Here is a 21,013-nt window from a genome sequence, read left to right on the forward strand (position 1 = left end):
ATTTGCTTACAAGATAATTTAAATAATGTTACTTTGCAGAATATCAGGTGAAAAATTATTAACTGAAAAAGAAGAACGTGGTGACGTTATTGCCAGAAGAAGAGTAGTTGATATTCAGTATCTCCTACAACAAACTGTTGGCCTTTAGGCAAAACATAGTAAAATGTGTACTATTGGGTTGTTAGAATGAAAATCAGAAAAAAGGGTTCGATTGGTTAGCGCTTTTGAATACGGATGTAACCTTTGTTCAAAAGATTTTTTTATACACTCGGAGAAGCCTGATGAACCTGTACTAAATAAAGCTGTAGTATGGGGAACGCTTGCAACTGGGAGTATTTACGACCATCTTCTGGAATTTTTTAGCGTTTTGGAAATTTCAATAATGTCTAAGACGATGTTCTATGACATACAGAATAAATTAGGAAGTGTAAGTTTGAATACATATCATTTTATTATTACTATGTTATCACAAAAAATAAAATATTATAAAATAAGAACTAATTGGTTTGATACTTAGTATGTATATAATTCTTTAAAAAATTTAGATGTGGGGAGACAGCAAAATCCCTGATATGGAAGAAGCTGCCATACAAGAATATGAAATAGCAAATTCTAAATATGAAGTTGATGATAATAGAATTGGAAATATCACGATGATTGTTGATGGACAATGGTCAAAAAGAAGTTTTGGTCATACGTATACTGTTGTAAGTTACAATAGTACATTTACATTTAAAACACATTTAAAGTTGATGCAGTCAATGAATGTTATTGAGCGCATCATTATTTTACCTTTTTTGTTGTAGGCTATGATGATAGGGAAGTTTTTATTTTTAGAAATAAAAAATAAATTTTGCTGCATATGTGCCCGTACCGAATCGAAGCAGTTACCACCGAAAGAAATGTCTGCTACAAAAATTGGACACAGTCAACGTCAGGGATGGAAGCTGCTATTTTGGTTGAAGGATTTAACAGCAGCATTCAAAATTATAAACTCAAATAGATGAAATTTGTAGGAGATGGAGACTCTTCCGTATTTTCAGAAATAAAAAAAAAAGTTGAGTATAGATATGAGGTAGGAAAAGTGTCAACTACTCAAAAGTAGAATGCATCAACCATTGCTTAAAAAATTTTAATAAGGCCTTATTTGAAATAACAAATTATACAAAAATGGGTTTCTCTTGAAACTAGAAAATTGTTTCTAAAAGAAAAATGGCATACTTAACCCATTTCGTCCCAATGGTGCATTTGTGAACCAGCCTGTGATTAGTTTTTTTTTCTTAATTGCTCTTAACGTAATACGGATTTTTTAAACATTATGTCATAGAATGGTGTTTTCAACTCTCTGTCATTTTTTATTTTTAAATTTTCTCACAATTTTTGGAATAATAACCTTCTTCTTTTCCTATATTTTTTTCCCTTGCGACACTTTAATTTTAATATTTTTTTTTTGTTGTTATTACTTAATTGTTTAGGTTTTTTTTTTTAATATAAATTAAGAAAGGTAGTATTTTTAGACAAATACAAATATTTTGTTGCACAATATTGGAAAAACATAAATAACCCTAATAATTTAAGACTGGTGCATTTATGCACCATTGGGACTCAAGTGTACTTTTTAAAATTTCAGTTTATAAATCAAGTATTATTCTAAAGCGTTTTTGTGCTTTTTCAATGTTGTAAATGAAATAGTACATCAAATACGTGCGATCTACATTTGTAGAAATTTGATTTTGGCTAATAAAACGTCATAAAAATATTTCTTGCATTTACTGTTAGGTGGATTGGGATTGCCTTTGTTATGTAAATGCAAATTATTCGTGATCTACTTACACCCAAATAATATCTCCACTAGCGATGCCGACAAAGTGCCGAAAATGCACATTATTTATGGGTAGTCTTGACCGGAAATAATAAACCAGCGACACCGACAAAGTGCAAGATGTGCACATTTAGAAATGCATGCTCTCATCTGTGATAAAATTTTCTCGTCATTCGCAAGTTTGTTGTGAAAACGAAAAAATCTGCTTCATTTGTTTTGTGTAAATAGTTGTACAAAAATTGTTAAAAATGGTGGTTAGACGATTTCTAACTCAAAAAGAATTGGAAGATGAATTAGAAGCTGCTGTTGCAGATTTGGAACATGATGGTGAGTAAAGTTTTTAAAGAATTTTTTTTAAGTAAAAAAAATCAGTTATAATAATTTGATATTTTTTTAGTCATCCTTGATGCAGTTTATGTTCCACCAAACGTTGACTATTTGACAGATGAAGAAGGTATTGACAGCGAAACAATCGGTCCGGAAAATCAACCCACGAGTTCTGACATTGCTGGGACATTCGAGCTGCACAATCTTGAACAGCACTTTGAAGATGAGTCAGCACTTGATTCATCAGACGAAGTACTTTTATCTGATAAACGACAGAAGTTGTTAGATCAGTTACCCAAGAACAATACGTCCAAAGTACAGTGGAGAAAAAAGAATATTGCGTACACTCATTCGCCTGTTTCTATTGAGATCGAAGATATTCAAACTATTAGGGATCAATTAGCTGGTAAAACACCATTTGAATTTTTTTTTCAATTTTTTGATGATGAAATGTTGAATCTAATTGTTGAATTTTCCTTGAAATACGCACGTGATAATAATCGTCACGATTTTTGTTTTACGAAGAATGACTTATTACGTTTTTTGGGAATATTGATACTTTCGGGAAATCATTCTCTTCCTCAAATAAAAATGTATTGGTCCAACGATGAAGACAAGGGAACTGATATAGTAAAAAACTGCATAAGTAGAAATAAATTTCAAAATATAAAAAGAAATTTACATCTGTCGGATAATAATATGTTGAATAAAGCTGACAAATTTGCCAAAGTTAGACCATTTTTAGATAAGCTAAACGAAAAAAACCTGCAATGGGGAATATTTGCTTTCAATTTATCAATAGACGAACAAATGGTACCTTATTTTGGACGACATTCATGTAAAATGTTTATCAAAGGTAAGCCTGTTCGATTTGGTTTTAAAATATGGTGTCTTTGTTCGTCTAATGGATATCTATTTTATTCATTGCCGTATGGTGGATCTCAACAACATAAAACTAAATCTAATATCGGCATGGGTGGTGATGTTGTTATGAACTTGCTTTCTGTGGTAAAAAATCCTTTTCACCATCAAATATTTTTTGATAATTTTTTTTCATCTTTCAAACTATTTGTTGCACTAAAAAATAAAGGTTTTTTTGCTACGGGAACAATAAGAGACAATCGCACAAACAACTGTCCTCTTGAAAGTATAAAAACCATTGGCAAAAAAGAAAGAGGAACATATGATTATGCGCTTGAGGAAAATTTAAAAATATGTTTGGTACATTGGAACGACAATTCTGTGGTCACGGTCTGTAGTAATAATTTTACTGTTGACCCAGTAAAACTTGCAAAAAGATACAACAGAAAAGAAAAGAAAGAAATACAAATTTCACAACCCAACGTGATTGCTGAATATAATAAATCAATGGGTGGTGTGGACCTACACGACAATGGGATTGCTAATTACAGATGTCGGGTAATGGGAAAAAAATGGTGGTGGCCGATATTTTCCAACGCTGTAGATAGCGCGGTGGTAAACGCTTGGAAAATATATCATATTGCAAATGAAACCAAATTATCCCAGTTGGAGTTTAAGTCTTATGTAGCATTGCGTCTCTTAAAAATTGATAGTGATAAAACAGTGACTCGAAAATCTCAAACTATAAATTCCATTCCTGAAATAAGGTTCGACAATATCGGTCACTATCCAATTTTACACGAAACAAAAGCACGGAGGAGGTGTAAAATTTGTCATAAACATACAATATATTTGTGTAAAAAATGTGAACAACACTTACATACGGCATGTTTTGAACAGTACCACAAAAAGCAGTGAAATTTAATTTATTCGATGTCCCAGTGGTACAAAAATGCACCAGTGCATTACTAAATAATTGTCAACCAAAAAATGGTTTGTGAATTAAATTAATGATTTAAACAATTAGATAGAAATATTTGAATGTATTTTAGGTTATTTTTCAAAAAAAATATCATTATAAAAAAAACTAATGTATTATATTTTTTTACACATAGTCCCGTTGGTGCATTAATGCACCATCATTTTTTTTTAATAAACTAACTACCTTTTTTAATTTTTTTTTTTATTAGTTGTATTGTAAATGACGTATTTGTTAATAAATATTAAAAAACAGATCAATATTTTATTTTAAACTAAGCTTGGGACAATATGGGTTAATGCCATTTACGCAAACGCCTTCGGTGACCTAGAGACATTAAAGAAGGACCTTAGAAATTGGAAGAAATGGGAAGATAGCACGTATTATAGGTTTTAGTATCATGAAGAATTACTATTTTTTAAAAAATGGGGTTAATTATTTGCAAATATTTTAAACCCCATACATTTTTTACAATACAGTATATTTTGAGCCATTTTGTGGTTTGTTATCCTCATATTATTTATTCATTGAAAACTAAAAAACAGTTTTCCAGTATCAAACTAAAAGAGTAGTCCGAACAATTATACAATTTTCGCTCGTCTCGGAGACCGAAACGTGACGCCGGATATAAAGTAGTCAAGCGTGTATCCCGATTAGCGTTGTACTGGGCTTAATTAACAATTACAAATACCTACTTATTAAACAGACTTACCTGGTTGTCGTCGCAAGGAACCAATGACTGCTAAAACTACACTGATATCGCATACACAGAACTAACGATAAACTATAACCAAGGATTACTTTAACACAATTTTCAACGTTAAGGAACAAAAGTTACATAAAGCAACGCTTTTATCACTACTTTTGCACGTGTAACCTCAACACCGAAGTCACAGAATAAAAATATCCCAAATAATTCCCAGCAGCAGTCACAACATGTTGTCAGCACCGTCATAGCCACAACATGGCCACAACTACTCGACTGCGCAGGCTTCAAGGATGCACAAAATGTAGCTGTACATCGAAACCCGAATGCATTCGATGTTATGGCTAATCCCTCGTTTAATAAAAAAAAATTACAGGATCTTTTGGATATTTAGTGTTTTGTTTCACTAGGTTTTCGAGGAGACGTTTGCCTAGAAAAACTTTAGATTCAAAATTCAACTAAGGCATGTTAGAACAAATCACAGAATTTTTATAAATCGGATCATAGACTGTTTTCACTTGTTTCAAGTTGTGTATTATTGGTTGCATATAAAGTCGACGTACAATTAAAAAAAATCATTTGGAAGTGGCCTTTCGTAACTACCCACAAAGTAAAAATGGATTTTGAATTATTAACGTGGATTTTAGAAAAAAAATCTCTCACTTGATATTCTGACATCTTAGATCACATTGAATTTAGCGTTCTTACGAGTGTTTCCAAGAACGCAAAACAAAAGATATTACATACAAGCTCACTCATTGCTCAATCCTTGCTTACGGTATCAGTAATTATGTTTAACCTAAACTGTTGGCGAGTAAATAATTCGTGTGTATGGAGCACGGTGGTAGAGTATAAGGTGTGGAAACAGGCCGCTGCAATTTGCTGAATAAAACACGCATCCCAGTAGGCTTATTTACTACGAAATAGTACACTAATGTGACTCGATCTTGAAATGTGTGGCAATTAGTAACTTTTATGAAATAGAAATATATCTGTGTCCTTGTTATGCTCCGTCTTTTCGACAGCAGGTATTTTTTGCTTCCAGTATGGCGATCCTGTTACTGTCATTTGGCCGTCAATTGCCTTGGTGGTAACACGTCTTCCACGACTGTTTGCTGGTTACCGGTGTCACTTTCTCGTTGAATAGGGCTGGAGTTACTTTGGGACTGGAATAGTGTTCTTTCCGGTCCGTTAACTCAATAATTCTAGTACAGTCTGTCGTAACCTCAAATTGTAAACACATCAACCTTTCGTTGACAGATAGCGAAAATTACTAGCCTCGCGCTATCTTTGTTTAACACATAGGTTAGGTTCCTCTCTGTCGAATTCCGACCACAGGCAGTTTGCCGTACTTTCTAAAAGTAATAGTAGATCTAGTGACTTTATAGTACACAGCGCTGTATGGCCACCTATCGATCAACATTTCAACTTGGTCCGTGTATTTATGAATGAATTAAATGACAGATCCGTTGAAAGGTGACCAATTGTCAGTGGTAAGGTTTAATGTGAATGTTATTTGGTGTGTGTGCAATCAATGAAACAATAACGGCAATAATTGTTCTCGTGTTTGAGTTCCACACATTTATAGCACTACGTTATAAATTTCCTTGGTAAAATTTTACAAAACACACTTCTCGATTTCGCACAAACTGTTTGCATAAAAGTCTTCTACAGCACCTTCTAATCACGCTCCTCATCTTCACATACTTCCTTTTACCACAAAAAATGTTAAATTTCAAATTCGTGCACTCTTTAATAGCAGCTGTTGCTAACATAACCTAACTTTTTACAGTCACCAACACCTGTGCGTGTAATGTCGGGTTTTTAGCACACCGTTACAAGCATACTTCTAAACGTGGAACTTCTTGCTTCGTGGATCATTTAGTTAGTGGAATTCGTGCAAGTTAAACTGTGTGCGTAGTTGGTTGCCTACATTTAGGGTGCAAACTATAGGGCGAACACTGAATATTTTTTTCAAACACAAGGAGGCATCTGCACAACTTTTGAAGATGAGAAACGTGATCAAGGGGTGATGTAGAGGAGTTTTGCACTAATAGTTTGTGCGAAATCGAGAAATGCGTTTTGTAAAATTTTTCCATTTCCTTAAATATTAGATAGGCTTTTAGCTTTTGGCTCTGCAGGTGAATCACCTTTTAGACTGCTAGAGTAGATCGACATAGAGTCCTTCCATTTTTATATTCATTAAAAACGACGATACAAACATTACCGTATTAACTAGTTGTAAAATACACACCTATATTTAGAAAAGTCTGTCATTTGAATGAAATAGATATGTGATAAAACTTTCAAAGCAAATATTAACAAATTAGTAAAGACAAATGTTCAGGATGTTTCAGAAAATGTAGTTTGAACAAGAAAATTAAACTGTTTAATCAACTACTAGCCGTTACTCGGCATGCGTTGCAATGCTACTTAAAAAAAATGTTTGCGTTTTAATTCTAATTATTGCGATGCTTAAAATACATGAACGAATAATTGTAAAATGATTGGCCTAGTTCAAAAATCTTGGTGGCCGTATGAATAATAACTAATCGCAATCGGATGAATGGTTTACGAACGCATACGGGACAAACATTTATTTTTATATATAAAAGAAAAGAAGATTTACTGACATTTCGAACTTATTTCAATCTTTTCTGAAGGCTTTATATTTTGTAACCTTGTATTTACAAATTCCATTAATAAATGTTAACACAACCACAAAAATTACACAAATACTTGAAAACATTTTATCCAAAAAAAGACACACCTTGAAAGAAACCAATGGTTACAGTTCACGTCAGAGAATATTTAATAATAATTATTCAATCACATTTGCAAATATATGCAACGACGATGTTCCTGTGTTCATATCCAACGATATTTTGTCAGGAAATTAACATTTACATAATAATTAATAACATAACACAAAGTTAGCAATATGAAATAAAAGCATGTTCATGGGGTCTATTGACAATGCAGAGAATCTAAAACTGTCGATAAGACCATGAGATAAGACTATTATTTTGTAGTAGAGTATGCATCACCTGCATCTGAATTTTGACATTTTCCCAAAAAACGAATATAAAATGAAAAAAAGTGAAAACTAGTCAGTGCTGCTAAAATAAAAGAATCAGTTATTCTTGTTATAAATACATTGCCCCGTAAAATTAACGCAAAATTTAAACATTTTGTTTTTTTGATACTTTACGTTTTTAACAAAAGAAAAACATTTTTTAACAAAAACAGGGACACATGTTTTGCCTTTCTTTTTACGTATTCTTAGTTTTTGTGATAAATAGTTCTTTGCGTTAATTTTGCGAGGCAGTATATTATTGTAAATATAATGTAAGCTTGTAAATGCACATTGTTATAGTTGCGGTAATTATCGGTTACTTATTTCCACTTCATCATTTTTTATTTGTGTTGCTAAGTTTGCTATACTCTTTCATATAAAAGTATTACAAATCTACAACATAATTTTCCTTAAAAATCTTTTCACATTTGAATTGGCAATACACATACTGTGCTTGCAAGTGATTTTTTTTTCATTACATGAACTGTCTGCTGAGTAATAAATTGGTACCTAGTTCAAACTAAACTACTACACCACTACGAAATATTTAATTTAATATAAATCTTTGGTAGATAAACGTAAAGCACAAGTTTGTAAGGTACATATAATATTTAGTTGTTAATTTTAGAACAACTACTAGACTACTACCTACGATTAATACTAAACTAATTTATACATACCTATTTACAGGGTGTTAATAAATGATTTACGTCTAGTGAACTATGAAATTCATTTATTATCTAATATGCCACTTCATCTGACTTTTTGCTAAATTAATAATTAATGGGTTAATTAGTTCTAAAACATAGATTCTAGGAGGTCTTGCAAGGAAAGGATGAGAATGACAGGACAAAAGGAAAGGGAAACGTGGTCAGAAAAAACTAATATAACTTCTAACAAAAAACAAAATTAAAATAAACTTTAAAGGAAACATATCGAAAAAGATCAAATACAACATAAAATAAAGCTAATTTGATTTATAACAAAAAACAAAATGAAAAAAATATAAAATATAAATACGGATTTATTTTAAATTTTTTTATGGATCAATTAACGATTTACTCAAACCAGGAACCGGCGGTTTTAATTCCTTAACTACATACAATTTATCATCATACGTGAAAGTAGAAAAAACAGAACTGCCATTGTCATTTAACGTTAGTAGAGAAAAATTCCGATTTACTCGTAATCTTAAATAACGATTACCGAAATCAAATTATGACAAGCACCTTAAAGCACTAACGCGACCCACGCAAACGTAGGCACTTTTAAGACAAAATTCTGTTACCGAAATTTTGAATCAATTTATACACACACAGATTTGATAATTTTGAATACTCCTGCGAATGCAGACTGCATTGCAATCGCAATAAAATAATATTATTATTATAAAATTAAACGTTCAGCACAAAATGGTTTCGATCCATGAGGGCCAAATTCAAACTAGGAAATAAAACGAAACAGCGTATTATGAAAAAGAAATAGAATTTATAAATTTAAAAGTGAAACATGAAGAAGTTCTGTTCAAGGCTAAGCTGCGCCGTGAAAACGCAAGAAGAATACATGAAAAAAGAACATTTTTATTAAAACAACAGTTATTAAAATTACAAATAGAAAAATTACAAGATCAAAAATAAAACGTTTCAAATCTTAATTACCTATTGTTGTTACCAAAATATCGTTGAATAAATAAACGTCTAAAAATATTTCCTTGTTCATTTCTGGGATTGGGTCGAATAGGTTGATCGTCATTATCACTATCTGATTCTGACGAATCATCTTCAAAGTTATTGTCCCTCTCGAGGCGAATATTGTAAAGTATTGCTGTTGCAACAATTATTATTTTTGCAGTGCTTAATTTTGTCTCCAAGTTTGGCCTCAGTGCCTTGAACATGTTTTTCCATCGACCAAAGCAGTGTTCAATAACCACTCTAGTTCCTTTATGCGCAGGATTGTATCTTAGCTCTGCTGCTGTTCTTGGTTGTAGCAATGGTGTCAACATATATCGAGTACAGGCATACCCACTATCACCCAACAGAATCCCTTGTTTTAGATTGCTCTAAATGTGGAAACATTTTTAATTATGTTAGAAATACGGATACAAGGGGATAGCTACCTCAAAATCCTCTTTAATGCGGGAATTGTTAAAAATTCTAGAATCATGGACGCTCCCCCTCCATCTGGTTACAATGTCCATGATTCTGGTGTTTGAATCGCAAATAACTTGCACATTCAATGAATAAAAACCTTTCCTGCAGCAGTATAACAGCGGTCGACGTCCATCAGGATTCTTTATTTTAATATGGGTGCAATCAATGCAACCCACCACCCCAGGAAATGCCCTAATATTGTAAAAATTTCGCTTGAGCTCACGAAAATTTTCTGGCCAATTAACAAACTGAGGTAGTCGAGAAGCTAAAGCTCGAGCTACCTTTAGTACAATCCTACTCACGGAAGCCTGACTAACACCGTGCAGATCTCCTACACTTTTAGTAAAAAATAATACCCCTCCTTTAGCGGGAAGATTACCTGTTTCTGTTTGATAACTTGCTTTGGCAAAAAATCGTAGCGCTATGAGGAGCTGCATTTCCGGACTAATATTATTCGAATTGTAGGTCTGCAATCTTAAATCTTCTTTAATTAAGTCTAACACATATCGGAATGTATGTTTTTTTAATCGATAGCGTTTTATGAATTCCTTTTCTGAAAATTCCGCAAAAGTATTAATACGCGGACGGAAAACACCACGAGCACGAGCCAACGGATATATGTTGAAATTATTTTCAACTTCTTCAATAAACTGAATTTCTTGCAGAACGTTATCCATTTTGACCGATTTTATATGAATGTCAACATAAATAATTATTTAAAGACGGTTATGTCGTCGATTAAAATATTGATTAAAAAAATGTCTAAGTGACGTTATTTAGCGGATCAACATTGGCGCTGAATAGGCAAATTTAATAGACGTTGATTAAGGGCTTAATAGACATCCACTAAAAATAATCGACAGCGCTGAATACGGGCTATAGATTCTAGAAGATCAATTTATTATCGAAACATATTTTCGGTGTGGCTAAGAGAGTGATGGAGAATTGCCACCAAAAAAACTGTATTTTTCGACAGCGGCAATTTTTTTTTGTCAAGTGTTCGCGACCCGCTAGATGTAAATAATTTTTTAACACCCTGTATAAATATATAATTGTATATACAATTGAGGAATTGAGTGCTGTGCATATAATATACAAGTCATTTATAGCTAGTAATGCGTATTAAATCCTAAAAAATAATAAATAGAATATACTGTTAAATATATTTAAATGAACGACAGAAAATTGGTGTTTGTTAAACTTAAAAACGAATGAATATAAACAGTGTCAACTTTTAGTTCTTCAACGTAAGCTAGGGAAAATTGTAAGAGATTAATTTTCACGAATGACTAATATCAAGCCTTTTTGAGAGTTTATAACTTCTAAAATATGGAAAAATTTGTATAACTTCTTGACGCTTTTATCAGGCAAGTAATCTTCACAACAGATTGTTGTGAAATTCCAAACTTATTTTAAGACGGCAAAATGCTGACCAAAATTTGTCTGACCGTCCCCATCAAGGATTTGATGATTCAAAATTTTGCACTGCGTAAAACACATTCAAAGTATGTAATATAGTTTTTGGAAATTGTACAAAGAAATGTTACAATTTAATGTAAAAACTAAAAAACGACTCCTCTGAAATTTTGCACAAGCTAAATCGTCAGTTAGAATTTATTTGTTCAGTCTTTTCAAAAACTGTGTAAATGAAATTTGTAATGCGATAGCGCTTTATTTGTGGTTAAATAATGTATTTATGTTTTTAAATATTAATGAAATTAAATAAAATTAAAGCAAATTTATCTTAAAATTCTGGCAGTCTACTAAGTAACACTGATTTAATAATTAGGGAATAATTAAAATTTATATATTCGTCTCCTCTACAAAGTTAAATAGTATTTGTTAAAAAATGTAATTTGAGATACAAAATTGTTTGCACTTTGGTAATATATTTTTATTTTCTAATTCATTATGAAATTAGTGAATGAATCAATTGATTTTATTGATTAAATCAAATATGGTTTATCTAATTTTCCCAAAATTATAGAAGAATGCAGTAGGATAATTTTTTATTTCAACATGTACCTAAGAGTTATAATAAAAAAATAATAATTTTGCAGAATCATTTTTACTTCCCGAACGTAAGCTAAGGAAGTATAATAATCGAGTCCATCAGGCAAATTGCCATTTTTATATTTTCTCGACGTGTCATGACCTCTAGAGTACGAAAAAATGGGTCACCGTTTCCGTCTGTCTGTCTCTCTGGCGTCTGTATCAATTTTTCTTAGACACGTAATCTCTAAAACTACCAGACCGATTGTTGTCAAATTTTGCATGCGTATTAGGAATATTATGTAGATGGTTAAACGCTAACTAAAATTTTGCTAATCATACCCACCTCCAAATGGGATGACGTCTTTAAAATTTTTAATAGTAAGTTACAGACATCCAAAATTTTTGGAAAAAAATTCAAATCTGTATAACATTTTTTGCAATTTAACTTTGAAACTGCAAAACCAAATGCTCTGAAATCTTATAAATATATTAATGATCGTAATCATGGTTAAGTAAAATTTATTCTTTTAGCCCCTCCCAAAAATTGATGACGGCATCTCAAAATTTTGCCGAATAAATCCTCTCTGAAATATGAAAAATGTTATGAGTATGACTGTATACTTGCGGTTTATAGTGCACTCAGTATTTAGAATTACTTATGCATAGTGACTCAAAAAAGTAATGAAAGAGTAAATTTATCTATTTTATTGATTAAACTGCACAACCAATTGCTTTGAAATCTTGCAAACATTTTAAACTTATCGTAAGCATGGTAAATTTTTAATCAAAATATTTCCATCCCTCAAAAAATTGATGAAGTCATCTGGAAATTTTGCGAAATGGATCCTATCCAAAATGTGCAAAATATGATGAGTCTATACTTGTGATTTATCATTGCGTTAAAAGTTTTTAAATTTCTTGTGCAGAGTGGCTCATAAAAATTAATGAATGAGCCAATTTATTTTATTGATTAAATCGAGAATGGCCCAGTCCATTTTCCCGAAAATTTGAAAATACAATGCTGCTATCATTAGTATTATACTGCACCTATCCAAAGTGATACACGTGTTTTTGCAAAAATGTTAATGATGTCATCACAGTCTTCACAAAATTTTGTTACGGGAACCTTTTAAACGTACACTGAGAACGCTTCTTTACATTTACTAACGTTACATACACATCTTTATTTTAACTTATAACGGTTCTCATAAAAAAAATTAAATGTGCATAATCAAATTTTATCATTTTTCAGAAAAAGCTGGATTTGTTTTATTGTACTTCAAGGGCGAGGGAAGTTCTGTCGAAATAATCTTCGACCAATTTTATATAATTTATGTAGCAAACTGGATTGATGGTTTACTTGCTTGTGTTGTCATAACCGAACTTTACATCAAATATTTTGTCAAAATTGAGAATTCTATAACAAGGAAGTTTGAATGGAAGCAGCAGTGTATGGAAATTAGAGTGTAATTATGCAAATATTGCGAAAATAAATTTTTTATATCAATGACCAACTTATTTTTTTTTAAATTTTGAACTTTTCTTCATATGTGCACTTGCTTTTTTATACTCCGTATTGTGCTCTCGTGCAAACTGCTTCATTCTCATCCTTAAGTAATAATTAATTGTATAAACAACTAATTCATCCTTATGTTCTGCGCAAGGAAACGAAAAAGAAAAATTTTGTGTTAAATGATCTATTGTTTTCTCAAAAACATCTGAGTCATTAGCGTAAAGCGCAAATACTTCTTCAATCTTTAAAATTAAGTAAAAAAAGTCTTTATTAGGATGAATTAAACCTCCTTGTGTTTTTATATTAGTTAATTGAGCCACATTTTCACGTGAATATTGCTGTTGGTCATTAAGTATACTTTCCACACATGTGGAGCACTTGGCATACTTTTTAACTTGTTTGCACAAGTATCCCGTCACGCCTTACACAATCTTTCGCTTCGGCAAATAATATATCTGACTCTACAATATCGTCAACCTCTAAATCTGTTTCTTCAATTATTCCATCGAGTCGCTGTTTTAGACGCTCGATAGCCGAGGCCGACGTGGAAGAAGACTGAACATAAATATTTTTGATGTCACTAAGCGACAGTAAAGTTTTGGGGGCATTTGTTTCTGTAACCGTACAGTTTCCGTATTTTGGTGGCTTTAATACAGCGTATACGGATAATAATTTGTAGAGTTGCAAAAAGTAGGTGTAGCTGGGTGATCATTTTGACCTCCAGCCATTCTAATGGTCCCAAAAAATTTCTGAAAAAATCATAACTTTTTATATAAATATGAAAACTTTAAGCTATATACCTCCAGTGGATCCTGATTAATTTTACCAGTCAATAAGTAGGTAAAATTATACTTCTCTGACATGTACAAACAGAGATCCATTGCAGAATGAAGGGTGATGCGAAGTCCTTGTGCAGTATTTTGTGTCAAGAAGTGGCATTCTTCGACTGCTCTAGTCTTAACATTATTTTCCCAGTTATTGAGCCATAAAAGAGACTCTTGAAGAACTCGAAAATCTTTTGATGCTGGGGTCACTCCTTGGCGGGGAATCTTTCTGTTTAATGCATCGAACATTCTATTGATTTGTTCACAGAACGACACTGTACCCATAGAATCCTCCAGCCCATATACACCTCGAGATAGGTAAAATTTAAGGCCGTCTGCTACAGATTTACTGAAAATCTTTCAAAATGCAAACAGTTAGAGCATATACTTCCACAGAATTATAACACCTATGTATGTAAACCTACAATTTACACTAACTTTAAAAAGAAAATTTTAATCTTAAAACACCCACTAATAATAGAAATAATATCCATCCACCTTTGTTTTTTAAATGTTATTGCTATTTGACGAGTGTCAGTTAAATATAGTACCTGTTAGATTCGAATATTATATAGATAGGTACTGAATATACACTCAATGGCAAATAAAAACACTCACCGTGAAATATTTGCAAAACTGCTTTAAAAATTATTAATTTAACTACTAATAATTGTTATTTCTTTAAAGAGCCATTCACTGTTGACCCAGGAAACACAAATTAGCCAAAAAAAAAAAAAAATGGACAAACAAATATAGAGTTAAATTTAATTTAAGAAAGTAACAGAAACAGTGTGAAATTTCAGGGTGGTCGGTTTTTTGCCCGTCATGTTGTTTGCATTCAAATTATTGTTGTCCTCTAAAAGGAAAAATCAAAAAATATTTGTTAATACATATGTATTCTAATACTCTATACACAATTCGCTTTTCGAAATTATGAAATCATTTTATACCTGCGTTGCCAATTTGACCTTCATTTTTTCAGTTGTTGTTAAATTAAGATGCCTGTTTGTTAATTTAGGACATACTCGTAAATTTCCAGGAAGCTTCAAATCTTCATTGTGTAGAATTTTAAAATGTTCCCACTTGACCAATTCATCCTGTGGCGAAACCTAAATATATAGGATTTAATAAAGTTACTGCCCTGTAGTAAAGTGACGTGAAAACTTGCTTGTAAACTTCGGATGTTATAAAGTCTGTTTCTAATATTTTTTATGAGGTGCGGGGTGTCCGAAAACATAAATACTCGTCTGTTAGGGTCCAACGGGTGCTCGAGATAATTTTTCAATGAATCTTGCTTCCCATTGACTCCTAAAAGTGCCCATGCTTTTCTGTTGGTTTGTGCGCCATCAGATACAATGCCATGTACGTACGCACCAGCCTTTTCCAGCAATATGATAGCCTTCAAAATCAGTTGCGCGATTGTGGTTGCTTAAAATTATAGATAGTTAACCATGCAAAAACCAAGAGAATAAAACAAATGTCAAAATGGTAGCCTAAGTTGAAATACAAAATGCAGTTTGTGAACTTTCATGGTAGTTCTTTAAGTACTTGTCCTATTTATATTGTCTTGCAGAGTATCACAAAAATCTACCCACTGATCCTTTCAACTATTTAATTTATTATATGTCAGTGTTTTCATTTTTAAATACGTATTAATGTGTAATAATTTATTGTAAACGAAATTTAAACATAAATCACCGTCAGTTAATCATTTTACAGCAATGTTCGAGAACGATTTCTTTAAATTATAACCTTTTTTATAAAAAATACTTTGTAGACAACAAAACTAACTTTGTCTTTGCATTTGAGTCTTAAGTTGTGGAGAATTTATATAAAAGTATGCAATTTACATTGTATAAATGTATCTATTTGTATCTCAATGTCAGATTTTCCAGTTTTTTCATGAAGGTAGAATGAAAGGAGGGAAGATAGTTTGAAAACATGGCTGGTTCTGCGCTTTTGATTGGGGTCATAAATGGCTCTCCTAGCTCCTCCGAGAAACTGGTTGTTCGAGTGGCGTACTCGAAAGCGCTTGTTGAGGGGCTGGGTATACGATACAAAAATTAACATTTAGCAAGATAATGGCGTTGACTAAATAATCAGTTTAATCAATGTTAGTGGTAAGGGTCATGACTAGGTAAGGATCTAATTCTTTTACTATATGCTACCTGCGAACTCATTCCTAACCAAAGTGCACCTCCTCTGATCTTTTGTTGATAACCGACCGCTCCCGATGTAGTATGGAAAGGGTCATAAATGGCTTTTGCGTAGTCTTTTCCTGGCGTTTTCTTAACATTGCGATGAGGATGGCTCCCACGTGTCATTCTACCTCCATGAGTTTTTTCAAGTAGTTGAAATCGCAAATTTCATTAGTTGAAATATTATAATTTACAATTTTGACATGAAAAAATGGTATACTTACAGAAAAACGTAAAGAGTAAATTTATTCTGAGGATAATATTCTAATACATTCTGAATGTGAAACGTAGGTACTTGAAATATTTATAATTTAAATAATATTCAATTGAAAGTTGAAAAATTAAAAAGAAGTACATAAAACTACAATGAAAAAGTAAGATTGATTGTTAAGTTAAAACTTTCACATTTCAATGATGTAAACTGAGTTTCGTTTTACAATTTGTTAGTCTAGTAATACCTATATACACAAAAACACTGCGCTTACATCCGGTGTACGTTTTTAAATTTTAACACTCTTTTAAACTGAATTATACCTATATAGTTTTGCGTATGAATAATACATACCGTCAACAGGCCCTTTTGATGCAAAAACTCCGATGGGTTGAGTATATTGATCTCCAAGTGCGTGAAACATAAAAACCAAAGCATGATTTGCCTTGTCGTTTATGCTTCTTCCTGTTTTTTCTGGAATATCATCTCCAAAATCGACAAGTCCAACGTAGGTAAGTTTTGTCGCATTTACTGCGATAGTTTCGCGTACTTGGATCTCATCCAACAATAATACTCCATGTTTCTGGAATGGCGACTTCTTTTCAAGTTTTTTTTTCAGTAGCTCGAAAAAGTTCAGATCGAATCCACAACTTGTATTGATTAATCGCAAACAATTTCTGACTGTTTTAGTCGTTGGCAAGGGGAGTAAATTTAAATTTCGAAGAAAATTGTAACCTGATGGTGATCTGATATGAAATAGTAGGCATAGCAACAACCAGTGTTCGGAATATCTTCGGGCTTTCTTGTTTTTTGTTGATGCTGCGGATACAATTTCCTTAATTACAGTCGTCTCTTCTGCCGTGAGATTGGGATAATTGCTACAGAAGTTAGAAAACAAGTTTGGATCTTCAGCCCTTTTCCTGTAATCGCTACACAGTTTAGTCAAATTCCGGATTTCTTTTTGTTTTCTCTTCTTCACAATTTTGGCCATTCCATAATTTTTTTGCAAAGACAGATATGTTTTTCTGATTTTTTTTGGTCTTTTTTGTTTTTCATGATGCGAAACAGTTAAACGTCGACAGAATAGACAAATATTGACTGAAGTGTCATTTAATATCAAAGGACACAATTTATGTCGATATGTACCCTTCAGGTCCTTGGTCACATTTTGATGGTCTGTTTCAATCTCAACGCCTTTGCAAATTTTTGCATCATGAAAAGTACTAATTACTGTTTGTACTTCATTGACAGAAGACACTATAGAATCAAATTTGATGGGTTTTCCATAACACCTGTAACTTATGTCTCCTTTGGTACTTACACGCACCTCTTTATTGCAAACCACATTAGAGAATTTACTTAGTGTGAAATTGGCCAACACAATGTCGCCAGTATCAACAATAACTTTGGACCAAAGAGATGGTAGGGGGATTTCTGCAGTTAGCAGAATGGTATAGAAATCTTCAGGTGGGTTGGGTTTTAATTTTTTTAATGCTGTATTTGCGGTAATTTCTTCATTGGAAGGTCTTTTTCCGGATGGCTCAGGATAAGGTTGTGTGATTAAGAAAGGGACAGCTTTTTCACACAGTCGGGGATTTTTATAGGGAACCTGTAAAATATAAACGTTATTAATTTCGATAAATATATATTTTATTAACTAACATCTGTAACAAAACTTACAATATTTGAACTATGATTACGACAGTTGACAATAATTTCTTTGAAATATAAGATTATAATGGCCACAATTCCATTTGAACTACATGGATTATTATGGACAAATTACTTAAATGAAGTTTACAAATTAATAACTGCCCATTAACTTTTTTACTCTTATATGTATATGTATTTAATTAACAACAAATAAGAACAAAGACATAGGGTATCTACACAACTGTCAGTAAATATTTTTTTAAAAAAGAGAGTCCAAAACTACTTAGACAAAACCTCGCTTTTAAACATAAGCAATTTTTTATTTTACATAATATTTAGTATAACATAGTACATTACACAGAGAGCATCTTCGTCGATGAAGGTTTATTTACTAATTTCAAGAAAAGACAAACATTTTAATTTTATGACATTGACATATAATACAGCACTACCATAGTTCCTACACAAAGCACAAGACAAGAAATTGATCGTTTTTGAAATAATACAAAAAATTATATTGGATTTTCAGTGTATGGTACTGTTATATAACAAGATATTACACTATATATATTGTTTGAAAATTTCAAATCAAATGTCGCCTGGATAAGTTGCACTTTGTACTTACAACTATTTACATATATAGATAATACGGGTGTGGGACAAAAAAATTCACACGAACTTTAAATCGCTATAGATCAATTGAGTTTTAAGAAAAATCACTGGTTACGTTATTTCTTGATACTTACCTATCAAAAACTGTTATCGCCAGTTACTCTTAGAAGTTTAAAATTTTTGTGTGATAATGAAACACTTAAATGAAAATGATCGCCGAAATGTGTTTGGCGCATTATACATGTGGTGTGTCTTAGAAAAATTCCTTCACAGTTAATCACTTTCCAAATGGATATCAAAAAGGACAACTTATAGTATTTGTAGAAGTTTAGAGAATGGGAATTCGATAGAAAGACAGACAGGAAGTGGAATGCCAGCAAGAAAAAAAAGTTGTATTATGACATTTTATTAATAATGGATAACAAATTTTGATTTACATTAAATGTCATTGCAACGATGCCAATTTTGCCCACAGGAAGTAAAGTGGTGTGACAATTCTACCAATCTCAAGCAATTTTTTTTTATACGAAGGGCCGATTTCATAATCAAGTTAAAGGAGCTTTAAAATTAAAGTTGGATTTTTACCATGGAAACACATTGTTGGGACCAGTAGCGTAACAATCAAACTGCGGGCCTGTGTTCTACAACACTGTGGGGCCCCTAATGAACAGTGGAATAAAAATATTTAAAAATACGAGTATAATGAGTAAAGTATGAGTAGATTGCTTACGTTTTATTAAAATTATTCTACCTGAAACACTGAACTAAATTAAAAACAAAATACAGAAACTACCTGATTACATATTATTAAAATATATAGGAGTACAATTATACATATTTGTTAGAAATAAAAATGCCCATTTTTTTTATCTCAAAATTATTTTCTTCTTGCTTTCCAATGGGCACGAGTTGGTACAAGATTTGACACATCTAAGCTTTTGGCAATTTGATTTCCAATTGAGAGATTCAGTGAAGATAATCTGTATTGGCTCATTGTGTTTCTTAAAAAATGTTTAGTTATTTTTAATTTCGAAAAAGATCTTTCCGCTGAAGCCACCGAAAGAGGTATTGTAAGAAAAATGAAACATAGCTGTGATAATTTCAGTGAAACTAGGGCAGGTACTAGGTACTCATTCTGTAATAATTTCGCAGTACAGTTTTTTTTTCTACTTAAAAAAGTAGTTGTAACATACATCAGATATATTTTATCACCACAAGTACAAAATTAAAATTTTTTTTTTCACGTCTTATTACAGCATGAAGTTTCACTGTAGATCTGAGGACAAAATTTAAGTATTTTGTTGTCCTGCATCATAAATTAGTCATACTTTTGTATTATAAAGATTTGGTAATTTACTACATGGGATGTTAGATTTGCCACAATGGGATTGCGATACTGCGACAGGTTTATTAGAAACAGATGCTGCTGCATTTTCGGCCGCCGGTCGCTAAAACCCGAGTTTATTGAGTCCATGATATTGAGATGCCGCCAGAAGTCCAGCCCTTTGCAGCAAAAAATTCGTAAATAGCAATGAACGATCGATCCTGGGATTACCGCACATTTTAAATTTTTTTTATTTCGGGATGTAATTTGGGCAATAATATGTATAAAAAAATCTAATAAAAAAAATGTTCGTGTGACCGGATCGGGCCCCTTGAAGAAGCGGGTCCGTGTTCCGGCGAACACATGGAACACCGGTAGTTACGCTACTGGTTGGGACATTAGTTAAAGGTCCTTTAAGTTTTGATCATGAAACTAGCCCTAACTGAAACACTAATTGCTGATCACGCTGTAGTTACTTTTTGTAGAATTACTCAATAACAATAACATTAAATACTAACCCGTTGGAGAACAGTATTATCTTGTCTTAGGAAAATTTTCTCCCGGACAATATCCTCTTGCTTAAAATGGACCTCGCAAACATATTTTCCATTATGCAAGATTAATCCTAATGCCTCTTCCCACATTTTCCGTCTATCCTCTGCCCTCGGGGGTTTAAACATTGAGACTTGTGATTCCAAATGGGATCGACAGCCAGGCACTACGCAACAGGCGTTTCTAATTTGCAGACCACAGTTTATCTTG

At 32.2% G+C, this 21,013-nt stretch overlaps 2 protein-coding genes across 2 annotated transcripts; one reads left to right on the top strand and one right to left on the bottom strand.

Moving 5' to 3' along the window:
• Nucleotides 1–2,070: 2,070 nt before the first annotated feature.
• LOC135129951 (uncharacterized) lies at nucleotides 2,071–5,089 on the top strand. The gene is made up of 5 exons (XM_064057221.1): nucleotides 2,071–2,149; nucleotides 2,220–2,555; nucleotides 3,432–3,568; nucleotides 4,886–5,005; nucleotides 5,072–5,089. Exons 1-5 carry the CDS (start codon nucleotides 2,071–2,073, stop codon nucleotides 5,087–5,089), a joined length of 690 nt encoding a protein of 229 aa, XP_063913291.1.
• Nucleotides 5,090–9,425: 4,336 nt separating this feature from the next.
• On the bottom strand, nucleotides 9,426–10,780 carry LOC135130531 (putative nuclease HARBI1). Its single transcript, XM_064057924.1, has 3 exons — nucleotides 10,301–10,780; nucleotides 9,888–10,252; nucleotides 9,426–9,830 (listed from the first exon to the last, which is right to left on the bottom strand). Exons 1-3 carry the CDS (start codon nucleotides 10,596–10,598, stop codon nucleotides 9,426–9,428), a joined length of 1,068 nt encoding a protein of 355 aa, XP_063913994.1. The 5' UTR covers nucleotides 10,599–10,780.
• Nucleotides 10,781–21,013: the final 10,233 nt, after the last annotated feature.

The sequence above is a fragment of the Zophobas morio genome, unplaced genomic scaffold (genome assembly GCF_036711695.1).
Source record: "Zophobas morio isolate AGI-343-1 ecotype UQ-CSIRO unplaced genomic scaffold, CSIRO_AGI_Zmor_V1 ptg000017l, whole genome shotgun sequence".
Lineage (NCBI taxonomy): Eukaryota > Metazoa > Arthropoda > Insecta > Coleoptera > Tenebrionidae > Zophobas > Zophobas morio.